Source organism: Lagenorhynchus albirostris, chromosome 16, assembly GCF_949774975.1.
Source record: "Lagenorhynchus albirostris chromosome 16, mLagAlb1.1, whole genome shotgun sequence".
In the NCBI taxonomy this organism is placed as follows: Eukaryota; Metazoa; Chordata; class Mammalia; order Artiodactyla; family Delphinidae; genus Lagenorhynchus; species Lagenorhynchus albirostris.
The window spans coordinates 50,474,556-50,495,444 of NC_083110.1; the positions used below are offsets into that span (position 1 = coordinate 50,474,556).

General features: G+C 40.1%; 1 protein-coding gene across 4 annotated transcripts in view; it reads right to left on the minus strand.

Annotated features, from left to right (window-relative positions):
- IDE (insulin degrading enzyme) overlaps nucleotides 1-20,889 on the minus strand; it is a 111,891-nt gene that overhangs the window by 79,291 nt on the left and 11,711 nt on the right. Inside the window, exon 2 of one of the 4 annotated variants that reach the window (XM_060126852.1) lies at nucleotides 7,710-7,812. The exons of the other annotated variants lie outside the window; for them this stretch is intronic. Coding sequence (XP_059982835.1) covers nucleotides 7,710-7,812 — 103 coding nt within the window. The remainder of the gene's footprint in view (nucleotides 1-7,709; nucleotides 7,813-20,889) is intronic. 4 annotated transcript variants of the gene reach the window in all.

Here is a 20,889-nt window from a genome sequence, read left to right on the forward strand (position 1 = left end):
CCAGACGCGCAGGCTCAGCGGCCATGGCTCATGGGCCCAGCCCGCTCCGCGGCATGTGGGATCTTCCCGGACCGGGGCACGAACCTGTGTCCCCCTGCATCGGCAGGCGGACTCTCAACCACTGTGCCACCAGGGAAGCCCTTCTCTGTTCCTTTCTTATTCTCTTGTTCCTTCCCCTGTGCTCTGATGACTTTCTTTAGTGTTATGTTTGTATTCCTTTCTCTTTATTTTTTTGTGTATCTGTTATAGGTTTTTGTTTGTGGTTACCATGAGGTTTCATATATAACAAATCTGAAAATCTGTTTTGCTAGTCCTCAGGTCATTCTCAGAGATAGCTGTCTATGTGTAGTTGTAGATTTGGTGTGTCCAGGGGGAGGAGGTGAGCTCAGGATCTTCCTACTCCACCATTTTTGATCCAGACTCTAGAGGAAACTTTTTTATAGCCTATCTATAGCGTATAATCATTCCTCTCCTCCCCTCTTAAGCATCATTCTTTCACAGAATGATAACAATATTGTTTCTGTGGAGCCATATTTGTACCTAGGAGAACACATCGATGGGGATTTGCAACAGGACTGGTCGGGCCATGAATTGGTCAGTGTGCTGACCTAGAAGAGTTTTCAATGATCAATAACTGCTTTCCCACATATTTCAGAGGTATCTACTAGAGTAAGGGAGGTGAGAAGTTGTGAAAGTATTATTATTGGGTTAGCCAAAACACTGCTCAAACTTATGATATTCAGAGATAAGGCAGATCTGGAACTGATGGGTCTGATATTCACATGCTCAAAACCTAGGAAACAACACCATTGAGGAAAAATCCTGTGAAGTCCTACTAAAAATAAGAGACCTGGGTTGTCCTATGAAGGCAGCAAAAGCAAACACATAAAAACAAACAAACAAAAAGTTGGAAGGACCCCAAGAAACTTTTGTAATCTGGTGAAGAGTTGAATGTCTGAGTAGGAACAGTCCAATGATCTTAACAGAGATCCTTGATAATTTCTCTTACAAAGGACTTCACTTCCTCTGATAGTCCTCTCCTTTCTTCTCTAGGAAGGCTGGAGTTACGCTGATGGGAAGGGACCCATCCCTTCACTGAACCCGTAAGTTGGTATGACTGCAGTGAAGGGATTTTCCAGATCTGCAGTATGTATGTTTTTGAGACTAAGAGCGAATGCTATTTTTGTCTATGTTGGGGATGGCTTAAGAGACAAAAACTGAACCTGCTATTATTAGTAGGTCAACATACTAATCGGGTAAAGCCAAAAACTTATCCGAAACTACAGAGAAAAAAATAAGCCTGTGCTAACACATCTGCTTTTTACCTGGAACACAAAAGAAGTGGATCTAACTGCTCTTTAAAGACTGACAGACATCCAGATTGCATGGTAAATCTAGATTTAATGGTAAATCAGATAAAATTTTTATTTTTCTGTGTTAAAATCTCTGGAGATTGGGACTTCCCTGGTGGCGCAGTGGTTAAGAATCAGCCTGCCAATGCAGGGGACACAAGTTCGCGCCCTGGTCCGGGAAGATCCCACATGCCAAGGAGCAACTAAGCCCATGCACCACAACTACTGAGCCTGCACCCTAGAGCCCACAAGCCACAATTACTGAGCCTACGTGCCTAGAGCCCACGCTCCGCAACAAGAGAAGACACTGCAATGAGAAGCCCGCACACCGCAACGAAGAGTAGCCCCTGCTCGCTGCAACAAAAGAAAGTCCGCACACAGCAACGAAGACCCAACGTAGCCAACAATTAATTAATTAATTAATTATAAAAATTGGTACTGGAATGTGCCTATGTTTAAATAAAAAAGTCTCTGGAGATTAAGAGAGGGAAAAATCCAGTTTGCTTCTATCAGAATATCTTTCTCTATGAAATCATCCGTAACTAGTCTTCTGGGTAACAACTGATTAACTAAAGAGGTTCACTCTTATTAAGAATGTCCCCTAACCTACTGTATAGCACAGGGACCTATACTCAGTGTTTTGTAATAACCTATACGGGAAAAGAATCGGAAAAAGAATAGATATATGTATATGTATAACTGAATCACTTTGCTGTATACCTGAAACTAACACAACATTGTAAATCAACTATACTCCAATATAAAATAAAAATTATAAAAAAATATGTCCCCTAGATCTTCTTTTGAGGAGAGTATTTGGAATTCTGGATATCAACACTATAGGTCATACTAAATGTGTAATACTTATTTTTTTAAAAAACACATAGTACTTTATAGTATTAATAATCTTGCCCTCTTTATAGTAAAAACTAATTTCTTTAAAAATAAAGCATAAAATATAATACTAACATTTTGGAGCTATAAGGCTACCATGGACAATTCAAAAGCAATTTGAAAGTGAAAAGGCATTATTATTATTAAGAACTCCTTTCTATTTCATTAGCTATAAGCTACTTAAGTTCAATATCAAAGACAAATTAAAATGTCTAAGTGGAAAGTCTTTAAATAGTGCTCTGTTGTTAAAAAAAAAAATTCTCAGGGGACTTCCCTGGTGGCGCAGTGGTTGAAAGTCCGCCTGCCGATGCAGGGGACACGGGTTCGTGCCCCGGTCCGGGAAGATCCCACATGCCGCAGAGCGGCTGGGCCCGTGAGCCATGGCCACTGAGCCTGTGCGTCCGGAGCCTGTGCTCCACGACGGGAGAGGCCACAACAGTGAGAGGCCCGCGTATCATAAAAAAAAAAAAAAAATTCTCAGGGTAATAAAAATGGTCTGCCTAAGCCTCCAAAGAAGGTCACAACAATAATAATCCTGGTTAAGGTATTTCCCAAAAGACAACCTGTTTGGACTGCAGCAAATGCCTTTGATACACAGCTGGCTTCAAAAGCTTTAATTTGGGTTCAACATACATTACTATTTTAAAAATGAGTTCCAACCTAACAGCAAGATTAAGATTAAATAAGCCACTAGGTAGCCGCCATTAAGACCCCCAGGAAGAATGACAGCATTAAAAGGTAACATTAGGGCCTTCCCTGGTGGCACAGTGGTTAACAATCCGCCTCCCAATACAGGGGACACGGGTTTGAGCCCTAGTCCCGGAAGATCCCACATGCCTTGGAGCAACTAAGTCCACGCGCCACAACTACTGAGCCTGTGCTCTAGAGCCCGCGAGCCACAACTGCTAAGCCCACGTGCCACAGCTACCGAAGCCCGCGCGCCTAGAGCCCGTGCTCTGCAACGAGAAGCCACCGCAATGAGAAGCCCATGCACCACAACGAAGAGTAACCCCTGCTCGCCAGAACTAGAGAAAGCTTGCGCGCAGCAACGAAGACCCAACACAGACAAAAAATAAATAAATAAATTTATTTTTTTTTAAAAAAAGGCAACAGTAAAAAAAGCTCCATGTGTACCACAGAGGATGCCTAAGCTCCCTCCTGTAAGGCTCCACCAGGAGGGAGGGAGAAGGTTGGAATTCTTGTGATGGATTCCACTAAGTGGGAGCAAAAACCAAAGGCTATTTATTTTGGTTCCATTGCCATTGCTTACACCCAACTCCCTCTACTGTTTGTCCCAGCTAGTTTGATCTAGGGGAACGAAGGGTTACAAATGATTAAAATGCAATGATGATGATGATGATGATGAAGCAAGCTCTAAAACTTCTGTTCAATCCACAACAATAGTCAGGAAATGAAAAACAGCTCACTTTGGTGGGACAAACTGTCTTATTCTGTGGGAGGTGAAAATTTCATTATAATTAAGATAACCACCCTCAACTATATGCTACATTCTGTACTTTTTTCAGGGTTTAATTTCCCTTGTCCAGATTTTCACTTGCTTAGAGGAAAAAAAATGATCACAGTCCATCACAGGCATGTATATAACTCATGTGGACACTGAAGCTATGTCTGTTTAATATTCCTGGTGTGGTTAAGAGTAAAGAGATGGATTTTTTTTCTATGAATCAAACATAAAAATTAACCCAACTACTTTTAGACATCTGTACACCAGATCAAGGGCAGCTATAAATTTCTAAGCTGGCAATGCTCCCAAATCAAATATCGTGACTTCCTGAGGAAGTAAAAGCTAAAAGAAACAGTAGAGACGTTTTCAAACAAGACCCATCCCCAGCAATCCATATTCAATAGGTACAGTCTGCCTTTACCTACAGCATATCTATCAATATGTCATATGACAATTTGATTCTCACCTTCTGGAGAACGGAAGGAAATGATCAGGAACTCCTCTGATGATGATGAATTTCTCAACAGCTTGCCTGTCTGAATTCATACTGATGAGATCACATGTCTACCCATCTCAGCTCCCTCATTAGCATTTTATTTATTGCAAATGTTCTCCAATATGCACCAAAGAGCAAGCAAGCAAGTAGTGACTTTTAGATGACAAGCTAGTGCTAACTCAAATGCTTTTCTGGACATATTTTTAACCTGTCGAAGTCAAAATCTTGGAAGTAATACAGGGACATTATCATACAACTTCAAAATAAGGCACAGAATTGTCAGTGTTTCACATTCTGATAAACTGAAGAGATGTTTAGCAATTACAGCATATCTTGTAATTTTGTTCATAATTTAAAACAGTGACTAAAATCACAGAAGGTAAAAGCTGGAAAAGCCATTAGATGTTATCCAGTCCTTTGTAGCTCTTGAACTGGCAGCACTAGCTCTTCTTGTAAGCTTGTTAAAAATGCAAAACATCAGAAACCACTAGAGACCTCCTAAGCCAGAATCTGCAGGTGAGCTAGTCCCCTCATCTTACTTATAAGAAAACTGAAGAGCACTTGTCCAAGATTATACAGCAAAAAGTTACAATTAGGATTTAGCTCTTAACTCCCAGTCCTGTCCACCTAAGCACCCTGATATCCAAACAAACAGTTAAGGTCCAGACACCACACCACACATGTTGGCTACAAAGATGAATACACCAGAGCCCTTGCTCTGAAGGAACCCGGACTTATGACAAGAGATGAAAACAAGACAGTATTTTTTAAGTGTGGTGACAAAGTTATCCCCAGGGAACTATGGGAGTAGTAAAAGGAGCATCTAACTCAGTCCAGGAGGAGAGACAGGAAAGAGAGTAGGTGAGTAGAAGCATGCCAAATAAAAGGAAGGGGAGACCTGAGCAAAAGAATGGTGGTGAAGAAAAAAATGTGAGGCATTCAGCGGAAAAACAAGAGCTTGATGTTAACAGAACTACAACCAGAACTTCCACTGAAAGATCATGGACTTTTATCTAGGCCTAAATTGCAGGTCTGCAAAAACAAATTCCCAAATAGATCAATTATAAATTCCTGTATCAAGAGAAAAACTTTTACGCAAATAATCTTTTATTCAGATGATCCTTTACAGTCTTTTTTCTCACGTCTCTAAGTGTTTCACAGCTGATTTAAGAGAAGATTGAGCAAATTTACTCTGCTGTTTGCTCCCTACCCACCCCCATAGTCCGAGACATATTTAAAGTTAGACCTGATCCATTTCTAATTTCTAAATGGATGACCTATAAACCTGAACAGGCAAATGACTGGGCTAATAGTCAAATTATAAATCAAAACCTCCCTTCTGTGGAATCCATCCATCTACTACCAAAACCATAGGCGGAAGTGAAGCTTACCCATGGCACTCCTGAATGTGGAGGAGGTACCCAGAGAGAAAACACCTCAAATCAGAACCACTCCACAAACACCCTTTCTTCCCTGTACAAGGCAGAGGTGAGTAAAACAGAATAGCAAGGCGGTGGTGATATGAGCCCTCGGATGCCTCACTATAAGACCCCATATTCCCCAATACTATTCATGTTACTTGACCTAAAAAATGACATATCTCAGGGAACCATCTACCCCAGCGGTCCCCAACCTTTTTGGCACCAGGGACCAGTTTCGTGGAAAACAATTTTCTACAGACGGGGGTGGGGGTTGTGGGGGTGGGAATGGTTCAGGCGGTAATTCGAGCAATGGGGAGCGATGGGGAGCGGCAGATGAAGCTTTGTTTGCTGGCGCGCTGCTCACCTCCTGCTGTGCGGCCCAGGTCCTAACAGGCCTTGGACTGGTACCGGTCCCCTGATCTACCCCATGGCTCTTCACTTACAGGACCAGTGTATCTCACTTCATGCGCCAGATAGACCATAAAGGTGGGTATAAACTAAAATCCTGTCAATTAAGTCTTACTTTCCCACGATGTGATGCTCTGCCTTTGTTCCAGGCAGCATGACAGCTGTGCTAACTCTGCCCTCTGGAAAGGAGTTTACAATGCAAAAACAAATGCTTAAATGAACAAGGGTTATTTTAATTTAAAGGAATCCTACAGCAATATCATTTTAGAGAAAAGAGCTTTTGCAAATTTTGTTTTAGCTTTAGTACATACATATCAATGGTTGTTCATTCCAAAAGTGACAAGCTTAGCCATGAACAATTTATAGAGACTTTATGAAGGTTTAAACAAATTAACAAAACCTCCATTTTATACCTCTTGCCACAGTTAACTACAGGTTTCTTACAGTTGTAGTTTTGGGGCCGAGGGTGTTTCACAAGCATCCTTCTTCCACAGGTAACTTTCAGGCTGTTAGAAAATATTGAGATAGATGCCACTGTAGAAAACTAATCCTAACAACCACTCATGGAGGGGATATGGGGATATGTGTATACGTATAGCTGATTCACTTTGCTGTACAGCAGAAACTAACAAAACATTGTAAAGCAATTATATTCCAATAAAGATATTTTTTAAAAAATCACTCGCATTTTAAAAGTGTCATATGCTTTATAAACTGCTTATTGAATCTTTCCATTCTCCGTTAGTGGCAGGTCACAGCAGCTGTTCATGGCCATTCTCCTCAATCCCAGATGAGGAAACAAAAGCTCAGTGATTAAGTGACTTGTCCAAGGTCTTCACACAATTGATTTGTGGCAAAGCTGGGACTATAATGAGGAAGCGTGGGAAGGGGAGGAGCAGAAAGTCATGCTTAAGGAAATCACATATGGCTTTCTTCCCCAGCTCCCCGTTATCACCCCCTCAGCCCTTCCCTGACCCCATTCTCCTCCCTTACAATCCCAAATAATAAAAACAAGGAAATAAAAATTAAAAAAGGTCAAAATCATGCTCTAAGGAGATTTTTCAGTTTTTCACAGATTCCTCCCTATATAAAATAGAGAGACGTAGTGGTAGGAGCCCGGAAGAATATTTCCAATCTGCCAAAGTAGTCCCTGGGCTGAGAACTATATTATCTACTTCGCTAATAAAAAATAAAAAGGAAAATGTATGGTATGTTTAAATGTACAGCAGGTTTAAAGAGAGAATTGTCTCTCTGTACAGAACTGTCTCATGGATGAAAGGGAATATGAAAATAATATTACAGTAGACATGGTAAGATTATATGTGATTTTTCAGAAGCATACATTAAGCCATAGGAATAGGGGAAAGAAAGAGAAAGTCATATAATCATCTTGGTACGTGCAGAAAAAGTTATTTAAATTCAATAACCATTCATGTCTTTAAGAAAATGTCAGCAAACTAGAAATAGAATTCCTTCAGCTAGAAAAAAACTACAAAAACCACAGCAATTGTCATACACAATGATAAAATAATGCATTCATTCTCCATCCCTACAAAAAAGATGTCACTATCACCTCTTCTATTAAACACTGTACTGGTAATTATGACCAGTCTGATAATGCAAGAAAAAAAAAAGATGAGAAAGGAAGGGGGAAAAAAACTAACATTACTCGCAGGTGACATCGCTGGGCACATAGAAAATCCCAAGAATCTACTGACAACTTCCACTTCTGCGTAGGATATAATAGGTCGTGGCAACCTGATTCAGCTTCAATAACTAGAAAAAGCCACAAAAAATTTAAACATCACATGTTCATAGATGTTGGAGAGTTGTGGAAGCAATGAGGAGTGGATACACTGGAATTCCAGAGGGGAGAGCCCTCTGCGGTGAGTGAGTGATCATCACCTATTCTCTTCTCTGGAGGTATCTGCCAATTCTGGGTGCAGATTAAAGACCATACTTGACCCAAGAAGAAGGACTCTACTAACGGAAGAGAAACAAACGAGGCTCTGGTGGGTGCATGAGCTTGGTTTGACAGATTAAAGCCCCAAGATGCCCCAAATTCACAGCTGAGTTTTGCCACAGGAGGTTTTCTGAGATACCACTACATACCAACCAGAATGGTTAAAATGAAAAGACTAAAAAACACCAGTGATAGAGAAGTCAGAGGGCAACCCAAACTCTCATACACTGCCGATGGGGATGCAAACTGGCACAACTATTTTCAAAGACTGGCAGTATATACACATGACCTAACAGTTCATGTATTAGCTATATACCCCATATAAATGCATTTATATGTTCATAGCAATACTATTCATAATAGCCAAAACTAGAAAAGATCAAATGTCCATGAGCAATAAAAAGGTAAATACACTGTGATATATTCACACAATGGAATAGTATACGACAATGAAAATGAATAATCTAGAACAAAGAACAAAAATAGGGATGAATCTCATTAATGTAAGGTTGAGTGAAAGAAGTTAGATGCTAGAGTAAGTGGTTTTTCTCCCATTTAAATAAAGTGCAAGAATAAGTAAAATCAAGCTATGCTTTATGTCAGGATGGTGGTTACCCTTGGGGGTAGTGGGTAGTGAACAGAAGAAAACATGAGGGGGGCTTCTGAGATGCTGACCATGTGCTGGTTATACAGGTTATGTTCACAGAGGTATGGTCAGTTTGTGAAAATTCACCAAGCTGAACACATGATATATTTCGATTAAAAGTTTTTTAAAACAAGAGTTTTTGAAAATATAAAACATAGTAAAATAAAAGAGGAGGGAGATAAATGAATTACTCAAGGCTGTAAAGATCATCCATCAAAAATCATCCTGGAGGGACTTCACTGGTGGCACAGTGGTTAAGAATCCACCTAATGCAGGGAGTACAGGTTCGAGCCCTGGTCCGGGAAGATCCCATATGCTGCGGGAGCAACTAAGCCCGTGCTCCACAACTACTGAGCCTGCTCTCTAGAGCCTGCGAGCCACAACTACTGAGCCCGTGCTCCGCAACAAGAGAAGCCACCGTAATGAGAAGCCCGTGCACCGCGAGGAAGAGTAGCCCCCTGCTCGCCGCAACTAAAGAAAAGGCCACACGTAGCAATGAAGACCCAACACAGCCAAAAATAAATAAAATAAAATAAAATAATAATTTAAAAAAAGTCATCCTGGAAATAGTACCACTTAGACACTGAGAAGTAGCTATCCATATCAAACAGGTACTAGACTAAGAAGGCTCAGAAGAAATAACAGTCCAATTAACATAATAATTATCTAAACCTTCTCAGGTGTGTCCTGAGACAATTTTTTTTTTTTTTTTTTTTTTGCGGTATGCGGGCCTCTCACTGCTGTGGCCTCTCCCGTTGCGGAGCACGGGCTCCGGACGTGCAGGCTCAGCGGCCATGGCTCATGGGCCCAGCCGCTCCGCGGCATGTGGGATCTTCCCGGACCGGGGCACGAACCCGTGTCCCCTGCGTCGGCAGGTGGACTCTCAACCACTGCGCCACCAGGGAAGCCCTGACACAATTATTTCTGTTGATGTCCTCTTGGCCACAACAACTAGGAGACCCATGTCATAAGCACAGCATGAGTCAACTGAGTCAATAATATGTTAAATCATTTAACAAGTCTTTACTCATTATGTATGATTGGAAGGCTAGCTTTTAGTTAATTACTTTAGACCCCAGTAAAGATTTCAAGATAAAACTTGACACTCCCAGCATCCAATTAAGAGTGACAAGCAATAAATGTGATCCAAATAAAAGCAAAATGATTAAACTTCAAATAAATAAATTCTCCCACCAATAATTTTCAACATTTACATTAAACAACAACTTCTAACCCAGGATTTTGGTTTTTTTACATCTTTATTGGAGTACAATTGCTTTACAATGGTGTGTTAGTTTCTGCTGTATATGAAAGTGAATCAGCTATATGTATACATATATCCCCATATCCCCTCCCTCTTGCGCCTCCCTCCCACCCTCCCTATCCCACCCCTCTAGGTGGTCACAAAGCACTGAGTTGATCTCCCTGTGCTATGTGGCTGCTTCCCACTAGCTATCTATTTTACATTTGGTAGTGTATATATGTCCATGCCACTGTCTCATTTCGTCCCAGCTTACCCTTCCCCGTCCCGTGTCCTCAAGTCCATTCTCTATGTCTGCGTCTTTATTCCTGTCCTGCCCCTAGGTTCTTCAGAACGTTTTTTTGTTTTTTTTAGATTCCATATATATGTGTTGACATATGGTATTTGTTTTTCTCTAACTTACTTCACTCTGTATGACAGACTCTAGGTCCATCCACCTCACTACAAATAACTCAATTTCGTTTCTTTTTATGGCTGAGTAATATTCCATTGTATATATGAGCCACATCTTCTTTATCCATTCATTAGTCGATGGACACTTAGGTTGCTTCCATGTCCTGGCTATTGTAAATAGTGCTGCAATGAACATTGTGGTACATGATTCTTTTTGAATTATGGTTTTCTCAGGGTATATGCCCAGTAGTGGGATTGCTGGGTCGTATGGTAGTTCTATTTTTAGTTTTTTAAGGAACCTCCATACTGTTCTCCATAGTGGCTGTATCAATTTACATTCACACCACTAACTCAAGATTAGAATTAGACAGGTTCTCTTCTTTATTTTAAAACAAAAAAAGAATACTATATAAAGTGAACATTTCCTCAAACTCAGAATTAATTTTACACATGGGTCATCTTCCTCATAGATTCTCCATGACCTCAGAACAGCAAGGACAGTTCAAAGATCCCTATCATGGTCTCTAAAGATTAATTCAAATCACAGTCTAGGAAGAGTTATCAATCTGTAAATAATTCTCTCAAGACAGCCCTCCAAGGAAAGCAAACCACAAACACTCATATTCTGTACAGAGTGGTGAATCTCCATGTGAGGGCTCAGTTCCACTGACAGGTACACCCTGGTTCTGACAGAAAGAGAATCCTGCCCTCTTCAGATAATGCTGGTTCAGAAAGCTTGACCTGTATGCCTTAGTATGATTCTCCATGCCAGTACTGACTCAATGACCACTTCCAGACAATGTTCAGTAATTATATACCTTCACCTTTACCAAATGACCCCTATGCTGCTCAGATCCTGGATCCTATTGAACTCTTGGTCAAACGGCTTTGGGGCCTCATCTGGTATTGCCAATTAAGAGTCACGTGAAGTGTTCATATGCACTAAACTGACAGAGGTACCTAAAGTTGCATCAGACTTGGACAGCCTTTACAGCTTTTCCCCAGGCAGTGTCTGGTACATAGTAGGCACCCACAAATGGTAACCTTATAATCATCACCACTGTTATGTTCCTAGGGTGGCGAGAAGCAAACAGACCACCTCAACAGTCACCATGTTATTACTGGCATTCTTAACATATACTCATGCAAATTCCAGTTGTATACTGTCATCTCCAGGATGGCCTGGTAATAGGATGGTATTTTATAAGACTATAAGAAAAACAGGCAAATAATTATCCCTTTATAATTGCTATAGGCAAGTCACTGTTTATAGTCAGTGGTTCTCAACAGAACCACTTGCTTCCCAAGGGGACATTTGTCAATGTGTCACAAATGAATTGTCACAACTGAAAGGTACAACTGGCAACTAGCGAGTAGAAGCCAGGGATGCTGCTAAGCAACCTACAACGCACAGGATAACGTTCATGACAAAATTATCTGCCCAAAATGTCAACAGTGCTCAGGATGAAAGACTCTAGTTTATAGTTCTGACTTCATCATCCAAAAATAATGGATAACTGCAACCAATTTAATCCACTTAAAATAAAACCAGGAGATAGACTCATCAAAACACAGAAAGCTGTTATCTATTAAACTCCCACCTATTTATTTTAAAAAATCTATTTATTTTTGGCTGCACTGTGTCTTTGTTGCTGTGCGAGGGCTTTCCCTAGCTGCGGCGAGCAGGGACTACTTTTCCTTGCAGTGCGCGTGCTTCTCATTTGGTGGCTTCTCTTGTTGCAGAGAATGGGCTCTAGGCATGGGCCTCAGTAGTTGTGGCATGAGGGCTCAGTAGCTGTGGCTCACGGGCTCTGGAGCGCAGGCTCAGTAGTTGTGGCGCACGGGCTTAGTTGCTCCACGGTATGTGGGATCTTCCCAGACCAGGGCTCGAACCCATGCCCCCTGCATTGGCAGGCAGATTCTTAACCACTGTGCCACCAGGGAAGTCCTACCTATTTATTTTTAAAAATCTGAACCAGAAAAGGCTTAAATGAAGAGAGGGGGAAAACTGATAATGAAGGAGAAAGAGAGGTTTGTAGAAACCTTGTCCTTGAGTAAGCAATCTAGTATACAAGTAAAGGGATCTGCCTTAGAAGGAGCACAGCCACGGTACTGGGACAGACTCTTACTGAATGCTCAGTCAGTATTTTACACAGCATAAACTCTTCGTAGGGATTATACCTTCAACAAACCCCTCAGGTAGATTCTATTATTCCCGTTTTTCCTGGATGGGGAAATTAAACCTCACAAAGTTATTTGACTAGGGCCATACACACATTAAATAAAAGGACTAAGATTTAAACCCAAGTCTTTAGACACCAAAGCACCAGGCTCTTCTTAATCACTCCATCAAGTTAAAAAGCTTATCTTATGTACAGAGACTAAATCCCTGGAAGGATACTCACAGAAATGTTCAGTATGGTTATCTATGGATAGTAAACTATTAGTTGGTCTTTATTCTTTGTACTTTTCAGGTCAGTACAGAAAGAATCTTTGAAAAGATAAAACTTAATGGACTTGAGCATACTAGTCTCTGCTTAGTGAATTTGTAAGTCCAAAGTGAACTTTTTGTTACTGTTGTTAACTTGCATCAGCAACCTCACAATACAACAAGCTGATTAATAAAGAAAAAACCTGAGCTCCATTTCCATTCACTGTTGCTGCTGACAACTTGGTTCCCTTAAGAAACTAGTTTGTTGGCTCACAACTTGGGCAATTTCCAAACAAATTTTTTTGAACTGTTTGTGATGTGAGGTAAAAGCTTTAAGCAGACAATGGAACAGAACCCACAGCCTAATTCCGGAACCTACTTTCTCAATTGCTGACCTAATGTGGTTTGGCCCAATGTTGCTGTCAATTTTAGGATTCATTTTGTTTCTTTCTACAAATAGGATAAGAATTTTAGGTAGTTTCGTAGGTAAGAGCCTAGATTCTGATGACTTTTTTTTTAAATTGCAGATGCTATTCTATTTAGATACAGACTTTAAAAAAACTTACCCCTCAAGCCCCAGCTAGGTGGCTGCCTACAACTTTGAAATTACACCCCTGTTGTTGCGTCCAAAAATAAAATACATAACACTTTCTTCTCCTCTTCATAGCAATGGTGGCATTGTTACTGTTATTAGTCCACATTTATTGAACACTTAACTATATGATGGAGACATATACATTACATGCATTTCCTCATTTCATTCTCACCACAAAGTTGTAAGGTAGATACTATTATTGTCCCCATTTTGCTGATGAGGGAAAAGGCTTGAACAGGGCAGTAACGATTACCAGGCCACACAGAGGTGAATGGCAGAGTCCAGGCGTTGTGACTCCAGGATCCCAATAGCAATGCGAGCCAAAGAATAATTATCTGCATTCTCACCTACTCCCAAAAGGATCTGTATCAGGATGGACTCTTCCACAACACTACGACCAATCCATAAAAGCAACGTTCAAATATCCAAGACTATTAGGTAAAAGAGCAAACTCACTTTGTGTTGCCTCAGCAGGCAAAACTAAGTTTAATGGTGGAAGGTGGAAGGAGAGCTACTGATGCTTAGGTAACCGATGAACAGTTAGAATAGTCGTCACTGACTAGGTCGTGTCAGAAGCACCTGACCACCTAGTATTAAAGTAGAGGCTTGAATACTATTCATAATGTGATTCCCAAACTATTTTTTTAAAAAGAAAATATGCTTTCCTCTACTGAAATCTTATAGAACTGTAAATCATAAAACTAAACTACTCTGGTTCAAGAGGAGCAGAGGAAGTCAGAGTCCCCACCTCACCATCTCAGGGCCCCTCAGTGGCAGTGATACTGTCAAGCATTCCCAAGACTCCGACAGTACAGTTCAAAAGTTAATACAGAATCCCAACATGGATGAATCTTGAAGACCTTATGTTAAGTGAAGTAAACTAGTCACAAAAGCACAAAGACTGTTTGATTCCACTTATATGTGATATCTAGAGTAGTCAAATTCAGAGACAGAAAGTAGAAGGGTAGTTGCCAGGGGCTGAGGGGAAGGGGGAATGGGAAGTTACTGTTTGCCGGATACAGAGTTTCAGTTTGGGAAAATGAAAAAGTTCTGGAGATGAATGGTGGTGATGGCTGCGCAACAAAGTAATTACACTGATGTGATACAGTTAGTGCCACTGAACTGTACACTTAAAAATGGTTAAAATGGTAAACTTTATGTATATTTCACAATTAAAAACAATAAAAAACCATTAAAATCAGTCAGGATGTTAGTGTGCAAAATAAAATAAAAATACTAACAAAAGAAACAAACTGTATTAGAAATGAACATAATCATACTGAAGAGGGTGGGAAAGAAATGAACTAACTTGAGACTTCCCTGGTGGCTCAGTGGTTAAGAATCCGACTGCCAACGCAGGGGACACAGATTTGAGCCCTAGTCCAGGAAGATCCCACATGCCGCGGAGCAACTAAGCCTGTGGCTACAACTACTGAGCCTGAGCTCTAGAGCTCGTGAGTCATAACTACTGAGCCTGCGTGATGCAACTACTGAGGCCCGCGCGCCTAGAGCCTGTGCTCCGCAACAAGAGAAGCCACCACAGAAGTCCGCGCACCACAATGAAGAGCAGCCCACACTCACTGCACCTAGAGAATGCCCGCATGCAGCAATGAAGACCCAATGCATCCAAAAATAAATAAAGTAATTTAAAAAAAAGACAGTGGGCTTCCCTGGTGGCGCCGTGGTTGAGAGTCCGCCTGCCAATGCAGGGGACACGGGTTCGTGCCCTGGTCCGGGAGGATCCCACATGCCGCGGAGCGGCTGGGCCTGTGAGCCATGGCCCCTGAGCCTGCACGTCTGGAGCCTGTGCTCCGCAACGGGAGAGGCCACAGCAGTGAGAGGCCCGCATACCGCAAAAAAAAAAAAAAAAAAAAAAGGGTAACTTCTAAAGAAAAGACAGAAATGAACTAACTTTAACTGGAAAATAGTATTTTGACTGGATACAATAAAGACAGAAATTACTGTACATAAATGTTATGATATAGTTATCAAAAGTGTTTCTTACAGAGGTGTGGGCTAGCAATTATGAAAGCACTTTATATGTATACCAGAACTGATCAAATAAGTAAATAAATTGTAGATCATGAAATCCAGTGTACTCGTTGTTAGAGGAAGAAACTATAAATAGGGAAAAAGAAAAGACTAAAATAAGGTTTGTAATACTAAATTGGAATCAGAGATATCAATACAAACTCATGATTTGGAGTGTATCTATCCAGATTTAGAAACATAAATATGTTTATGTGTGGGGGTAGCTAGACTATCCACTAAACGCAATGACACCTCAGTGACCGTAAGTACATCTAGTGTCCAGACTGTGATCCCTAAACATCACTTTCCAATAAAAAGAATCAAGTAGTTGATTTCAGGGATAGGGCAAAGAAAATACGAAATGAGTCTGAAACACCTTATAGTGCCAGAAGTAAAGTAGTTCTCTAAAAAAGATGGGGGCTTATTGAAAGTACACAGGAGCCAACCCAAAGGCGTTCCTAATGGCCAAAGCTAGAACAATTTGTTCAACACATAAATAATGATAGCAATGAATTTTAACCTGTCGAGTAAAATAAGTATCTGTGAATCCATACTGAAAGAAATAAGTAAATAAGTAAACAAATGAGGGAGAAAAACATTTCTCCCTCACAGAATTTCAATTAATAAATAAAGAGGGAAATAATCATCTTTAAGTGCAGTACTAACTGTTGCAGAGATCTACTGGTGGATGCTAAAAAGTAAGGTCAAAAAGGATTTGCACAGTCCCAAAGTATCTTCTCCAAGATATTTATCAACTACAAAGGTAAAGATATTAATTTCTTGTTCTTGATAATTATACAATGATTAAGTACAGGGGAAGTGTATTATTTCTGCAACTTTTCTGTTAAGTCTAAAATTAGTTCAAAATAAAAAGCTTTTTAAAAATTAAAACTACATCTGTATCCAGACCCTCTGTCCCCACCAAAAAAAAAAAAAGCTAATGCATTGGGATGTCTACACTACATTATAGAAGATGCGAAGAGCCAGGATTCTATGCTACTAGAAGGCCAAAGGTAGAAAAAAACAAAACTAAATTAAACTAAATAAGTGTTTATCAAACGCTTTCCTAAGAATATGGGTACATACATTTTTCATTTTTCTTCTCCCGCATCCCAGGACCATCAAGCAAAAGTTCTCAGTACTGGGCATTTAAAGCACTTGTTTTATTTTTATTTCTTTTATTTTATAATTACTCATATAATAAAAGAAACAAAGTTATCTATGCTAGCTGTATATAGTTTTTTTTAAGTATGAGGAAATACAAATTACCTAGATTCCACCACCTAAAGATAAACACATTTTTAATGTACCTCCTTCTAGAAAATGTGCTTATATACTTTTCCCACATAAATGGTTACAAATTTAAGTCCAACAACCCACTCTGCACCTACGACTTCCTATTCAAACAGCACCTGTTTTACAGCCACCAACCAGAAAACCCCTAGGAAAAAAGACAAGATAGTGTTGTTTTTGAGGACATGGTTACCCAAACCCTTTTCCATCACTTTCTATTCCCTGAATTTTATAGACAACATACAAAGTTAGGCCTTGTACTCGGCTCTATTTACAAACTTTAGGGTATTTAAAATAAAGGCTAATGCAAATTTCAAAATATCCCCATTCCTGAGTGGTGTGAGGAGAGTAGAATTGCTCTTGGTGGCCCAGCATGGTAGTTGAGGCCCAAGCAGGGTTAAGGAGGCATGCATACTTTTGAGAAAACAGCCTCAAGCAGGGTGTCAAAGCTCTCACAGAATAAAAAGGGCAATGACTCCTGGGGCAGCCCAACACAGGGTGACAGTGCCCAGGAAGCACCTCAAAGGGAAGGGGGCGGCAGCAATGATGAGATGTTGGTTACATCTAGCAGGATGGATTAAATAAGTGTATTTATTAAGAATAATAAGAACAAGGGTCCTCACTATCAGGGCAAAGAATTACAAACACGGAAAGGAAAAAAGCTAAAATGAACTTTGTAGTCTTTGATTGGAATTGGAGGTTATCTGTATGGCTCATGGATTTCAATATACGCAAATAGACAGACAGGAAATAAATACAGATGTTAACGTGGGTCTGTGTACAGAGTATCTGTCTATATCTATGTGTCTGTATCTATATCAAATACCTATTTATGTATATACATGTATCTCTGGCTCCGTCTAATAAGAGGGCCAGGCAGTAGCCATCTTCCTCCTCTTCCTCCCCAAACAGCAGATGAGTACATTTAGCACCTAGAACTTGGTTTCTAAATTTTATTCTCCACTAAAAGGAACCAGGGTTCCTTGGAGAAATGGTTGATTCCAGGACTGGGAAATGAGATGATGAGCCTGGTATATCTCATTGTGCCAAAAAATTAAAAAATACCAAAAGAAAGATGGATGTTAAATGGATACAAGAGCCAGCTTGAAAGGGTCCCCACTGCCCATGTGTGGGACAATCTGAGCATCAGATTAAATCACGATAGTAACAGAGTAAAGCTCTTTAAATAAAACAGGACAACACAAGTCTATACTGATATAAATAAATAAAATGAATAAGTTGAAAGTTTGATGAGGAACATTACAGTTACATAGTTTTAAAGCATCTCCCCTGAAGATATTTATAACAAAGGGAAAAGAGTAATTTTACCGTGGAGAAGCCTGGGAGGAACTATCTTAAAGTGATCAAAGTAAATACAGCCAATAAAGGACAAAACTGAGTGTCAACTGATAGGATGCAATGAAAACATACACTGCATCGATTTTGTGATATTTCTGCCAAAGCTGGGTAACCTGCATTTGATCATGAGGAATAATCAGAAAAAAACAAATTAGGGACATTCTAAAAGTAACCGGTCTGTAAATTCTAAGAGTCAAGGTCATGAAATGCTTTGGCTGTGGAACTTCCCTTCTGAAGAGACTAAAGAGACACGACAACTAAAGATGACGCTAATTCTGAAATGAATCCTTTCATTAGGTATCCTTCAGTAAAGGATAAAACTGGACAACTGGTGACATTTGAATGGGACCTGAGATTTAAATGGCAGTAATGAATCAATGTTAATTTTCTGATTTTAACAATCATATTGCGGTTATATAGGAGAAATGTCCTTGTTTACAGGAAATCACACTAAAGAATTAGGGAGGGACAGGGCATCAAATTGGCAGCTTACTGTCAAATGGTTAAAGAAAAAACTCTGTTTAATATATTTGCAATATTTTCAATGCCAAGTATGAGGCTGTTTTTAAAATACATCTCTTTTTTTTTAATTAATTAATTAATTTTTAGCTGCATTGGGTCTTCATTGCTGTGCACGGGCTTTCTCTCTAGTTGCGGTGAGTGGAGGCTACTCTTCCTTGTGGCGCGCAGGCTTATTGCAGTGGCTTCTCTTGTTGCAGCGCACGTGCTCTAGATGCGCAGGCTTCAGTAGCTGTGGCGTGTGGGCTCTAGAGCACAGGCTCAATAGTTGTGGCACACGGGCTTAGTTGCTCTGCGGCATGTGGGATCTTCCCCGACCAGGACTCGAACCCATGTCCCCTACATTGGCAGGCGAATTCTTAACCGCTGTGCCACCAGGGAAACCCAAAATACATTTCTTCATACCTATTCATAATGAAGTCAAAAAATTAGGAACAGAAGGGAACTTCCTCAACCTGATAAAGGGTATCTATGAAAGAGCCACAGCTGGCAACATAATTAAAGGTGAAAGACTGTTTTCACCCTAAGATCAAGAACAAGACAAGGATGTCCACTCTTGCCATTTCTATTCAACACTGTACTTGAAGGTTCTAGCCAGGCCAATTAGGCAAGAAAATGAAATAAAAGGAATCCAAACTGGAAAGGAAGAAGTAAAACCAGCTCTTTTCACAGAAGACATAATCTTGTATATAGAAAACAAAAAATCAACTGTACTTCTCTATAATAGCAATGAACAAACTAAAATTGCAATAAGAAAACAAGTCCATTTACAAAACAAGTCCATTCATCAAAAAATGAAACAGAAATAAATTTAACAAGGAAGTAGAAAACGTATACAGTGAAAACTGCAAAACGCTGTTGTAAGTAATTAAAGCAGATCTAAATAAATGGAAAGAACTCCATATTCATGGATTAGAAGATTTAATATCTTTAAGATAGCAATACTCCCCACAGAGATCAAAATCCCATCTGGTTGCTTCTTTGCGGATATTGACAAGCTCATCCTAAAATTTGTATGGAAATGCAAGGCACCCAGGATAGTCAAAACAATCTTGAAAAACAAGAATGAAGATGGAGGACTCACACTTCCTGACTTCAAAACTTACAATAAAGCTATAGTAATCAAAGTAGTGTGGTCTGGATAAGGACAGACTTACATATTAATAGAATAGATTGAAACCCTCACCCTTACAATCAACTGATTTCTGACAAGGATACCAAAACAATTCAATGGGGGAAAGAATAGTCTTTCCAACAAATGGTGCTGGGACAATCAGACATCCACATGCAAAAAGATGAAGCTGGACTCCTACCTTACACCATATACAAAAATTAACTCAAAACAGATCAAAGGGGCTTCCCTGGTGGCGCAGTGGTTGAGAGTCCGCCTGCCGATGCAGGGGACACCGGTTCATGCCCTGGTCTGGGAAGATCCCACATGCCGCGGAGCGGCTGGGCCCGTGAGCCATGGCCGCTGAGCCTGCGCGTCTGGAGCCTGTGCTCCGCAGCGGGAGAGGCCACAACAGTGAGAGGCCCGCGTACCGCAAAAAAAAAAAAAAAAAAAAACGATCAAAGGCCTAAATGTAAGAGCTAAAACAATAAAACTCTTAGAAGGAAACATAAGGGTAATAATGTATTAGCCATCAGCAGAGCACACAAAAACCACCGAGTAGCCCTAGGGAAGAAAGGAAGGTGGGAAAACTTTCACCAACCAAATAAAGAAGGAAAAAAGAAAGCTAATGTTTGTTTTCATTTCTTCTTGTTTGAAAAGCAAAATCTCAAATGCACTTGCTCCATAAAAACAAATCTTTTAAGTTCAATTAAAAACAAAGGATTTCATTCTTTTTTATGGCTGAGTAATACTACATTTTGTGTGTATGTGTGTGTGTGTGTGTGTTTGTGTGTGTGTACACCTCATCATCTTTATCCACTCATCTACTGATGGGTACTTAGGTTACTTCCACATCTTGGCTATTGTAAATAATGCTGCAATGATCACAGGACTCCATATATCTTTTTGAATTAATTAATTCATTCATTTTCTTCAGATACATACCCAGAAGTGGAATTGCTGGATCATATGGTAGTTCTATTTTCAATATTTTGAGGAACCTTCATACTGTTTTCCACAGTGGCTGCACCAATTTACATCCCCACCAATAGTGCACAAGGGTTCTCTTTTCTCCACATCCTAACACTTCTTCTTTGTTGTCTTTTTGATAATAGCCATCCTGACAGATGTGAGGTGAGATCTCATTGTGGTTTTGATTTATTTCCCTGACGATTAGTGATGAGCATCTTTTCATGTGCCTGTTGGCCATCTTTATGTCTTCTTTGGAAAAAATATCTATTAGATTCTCTG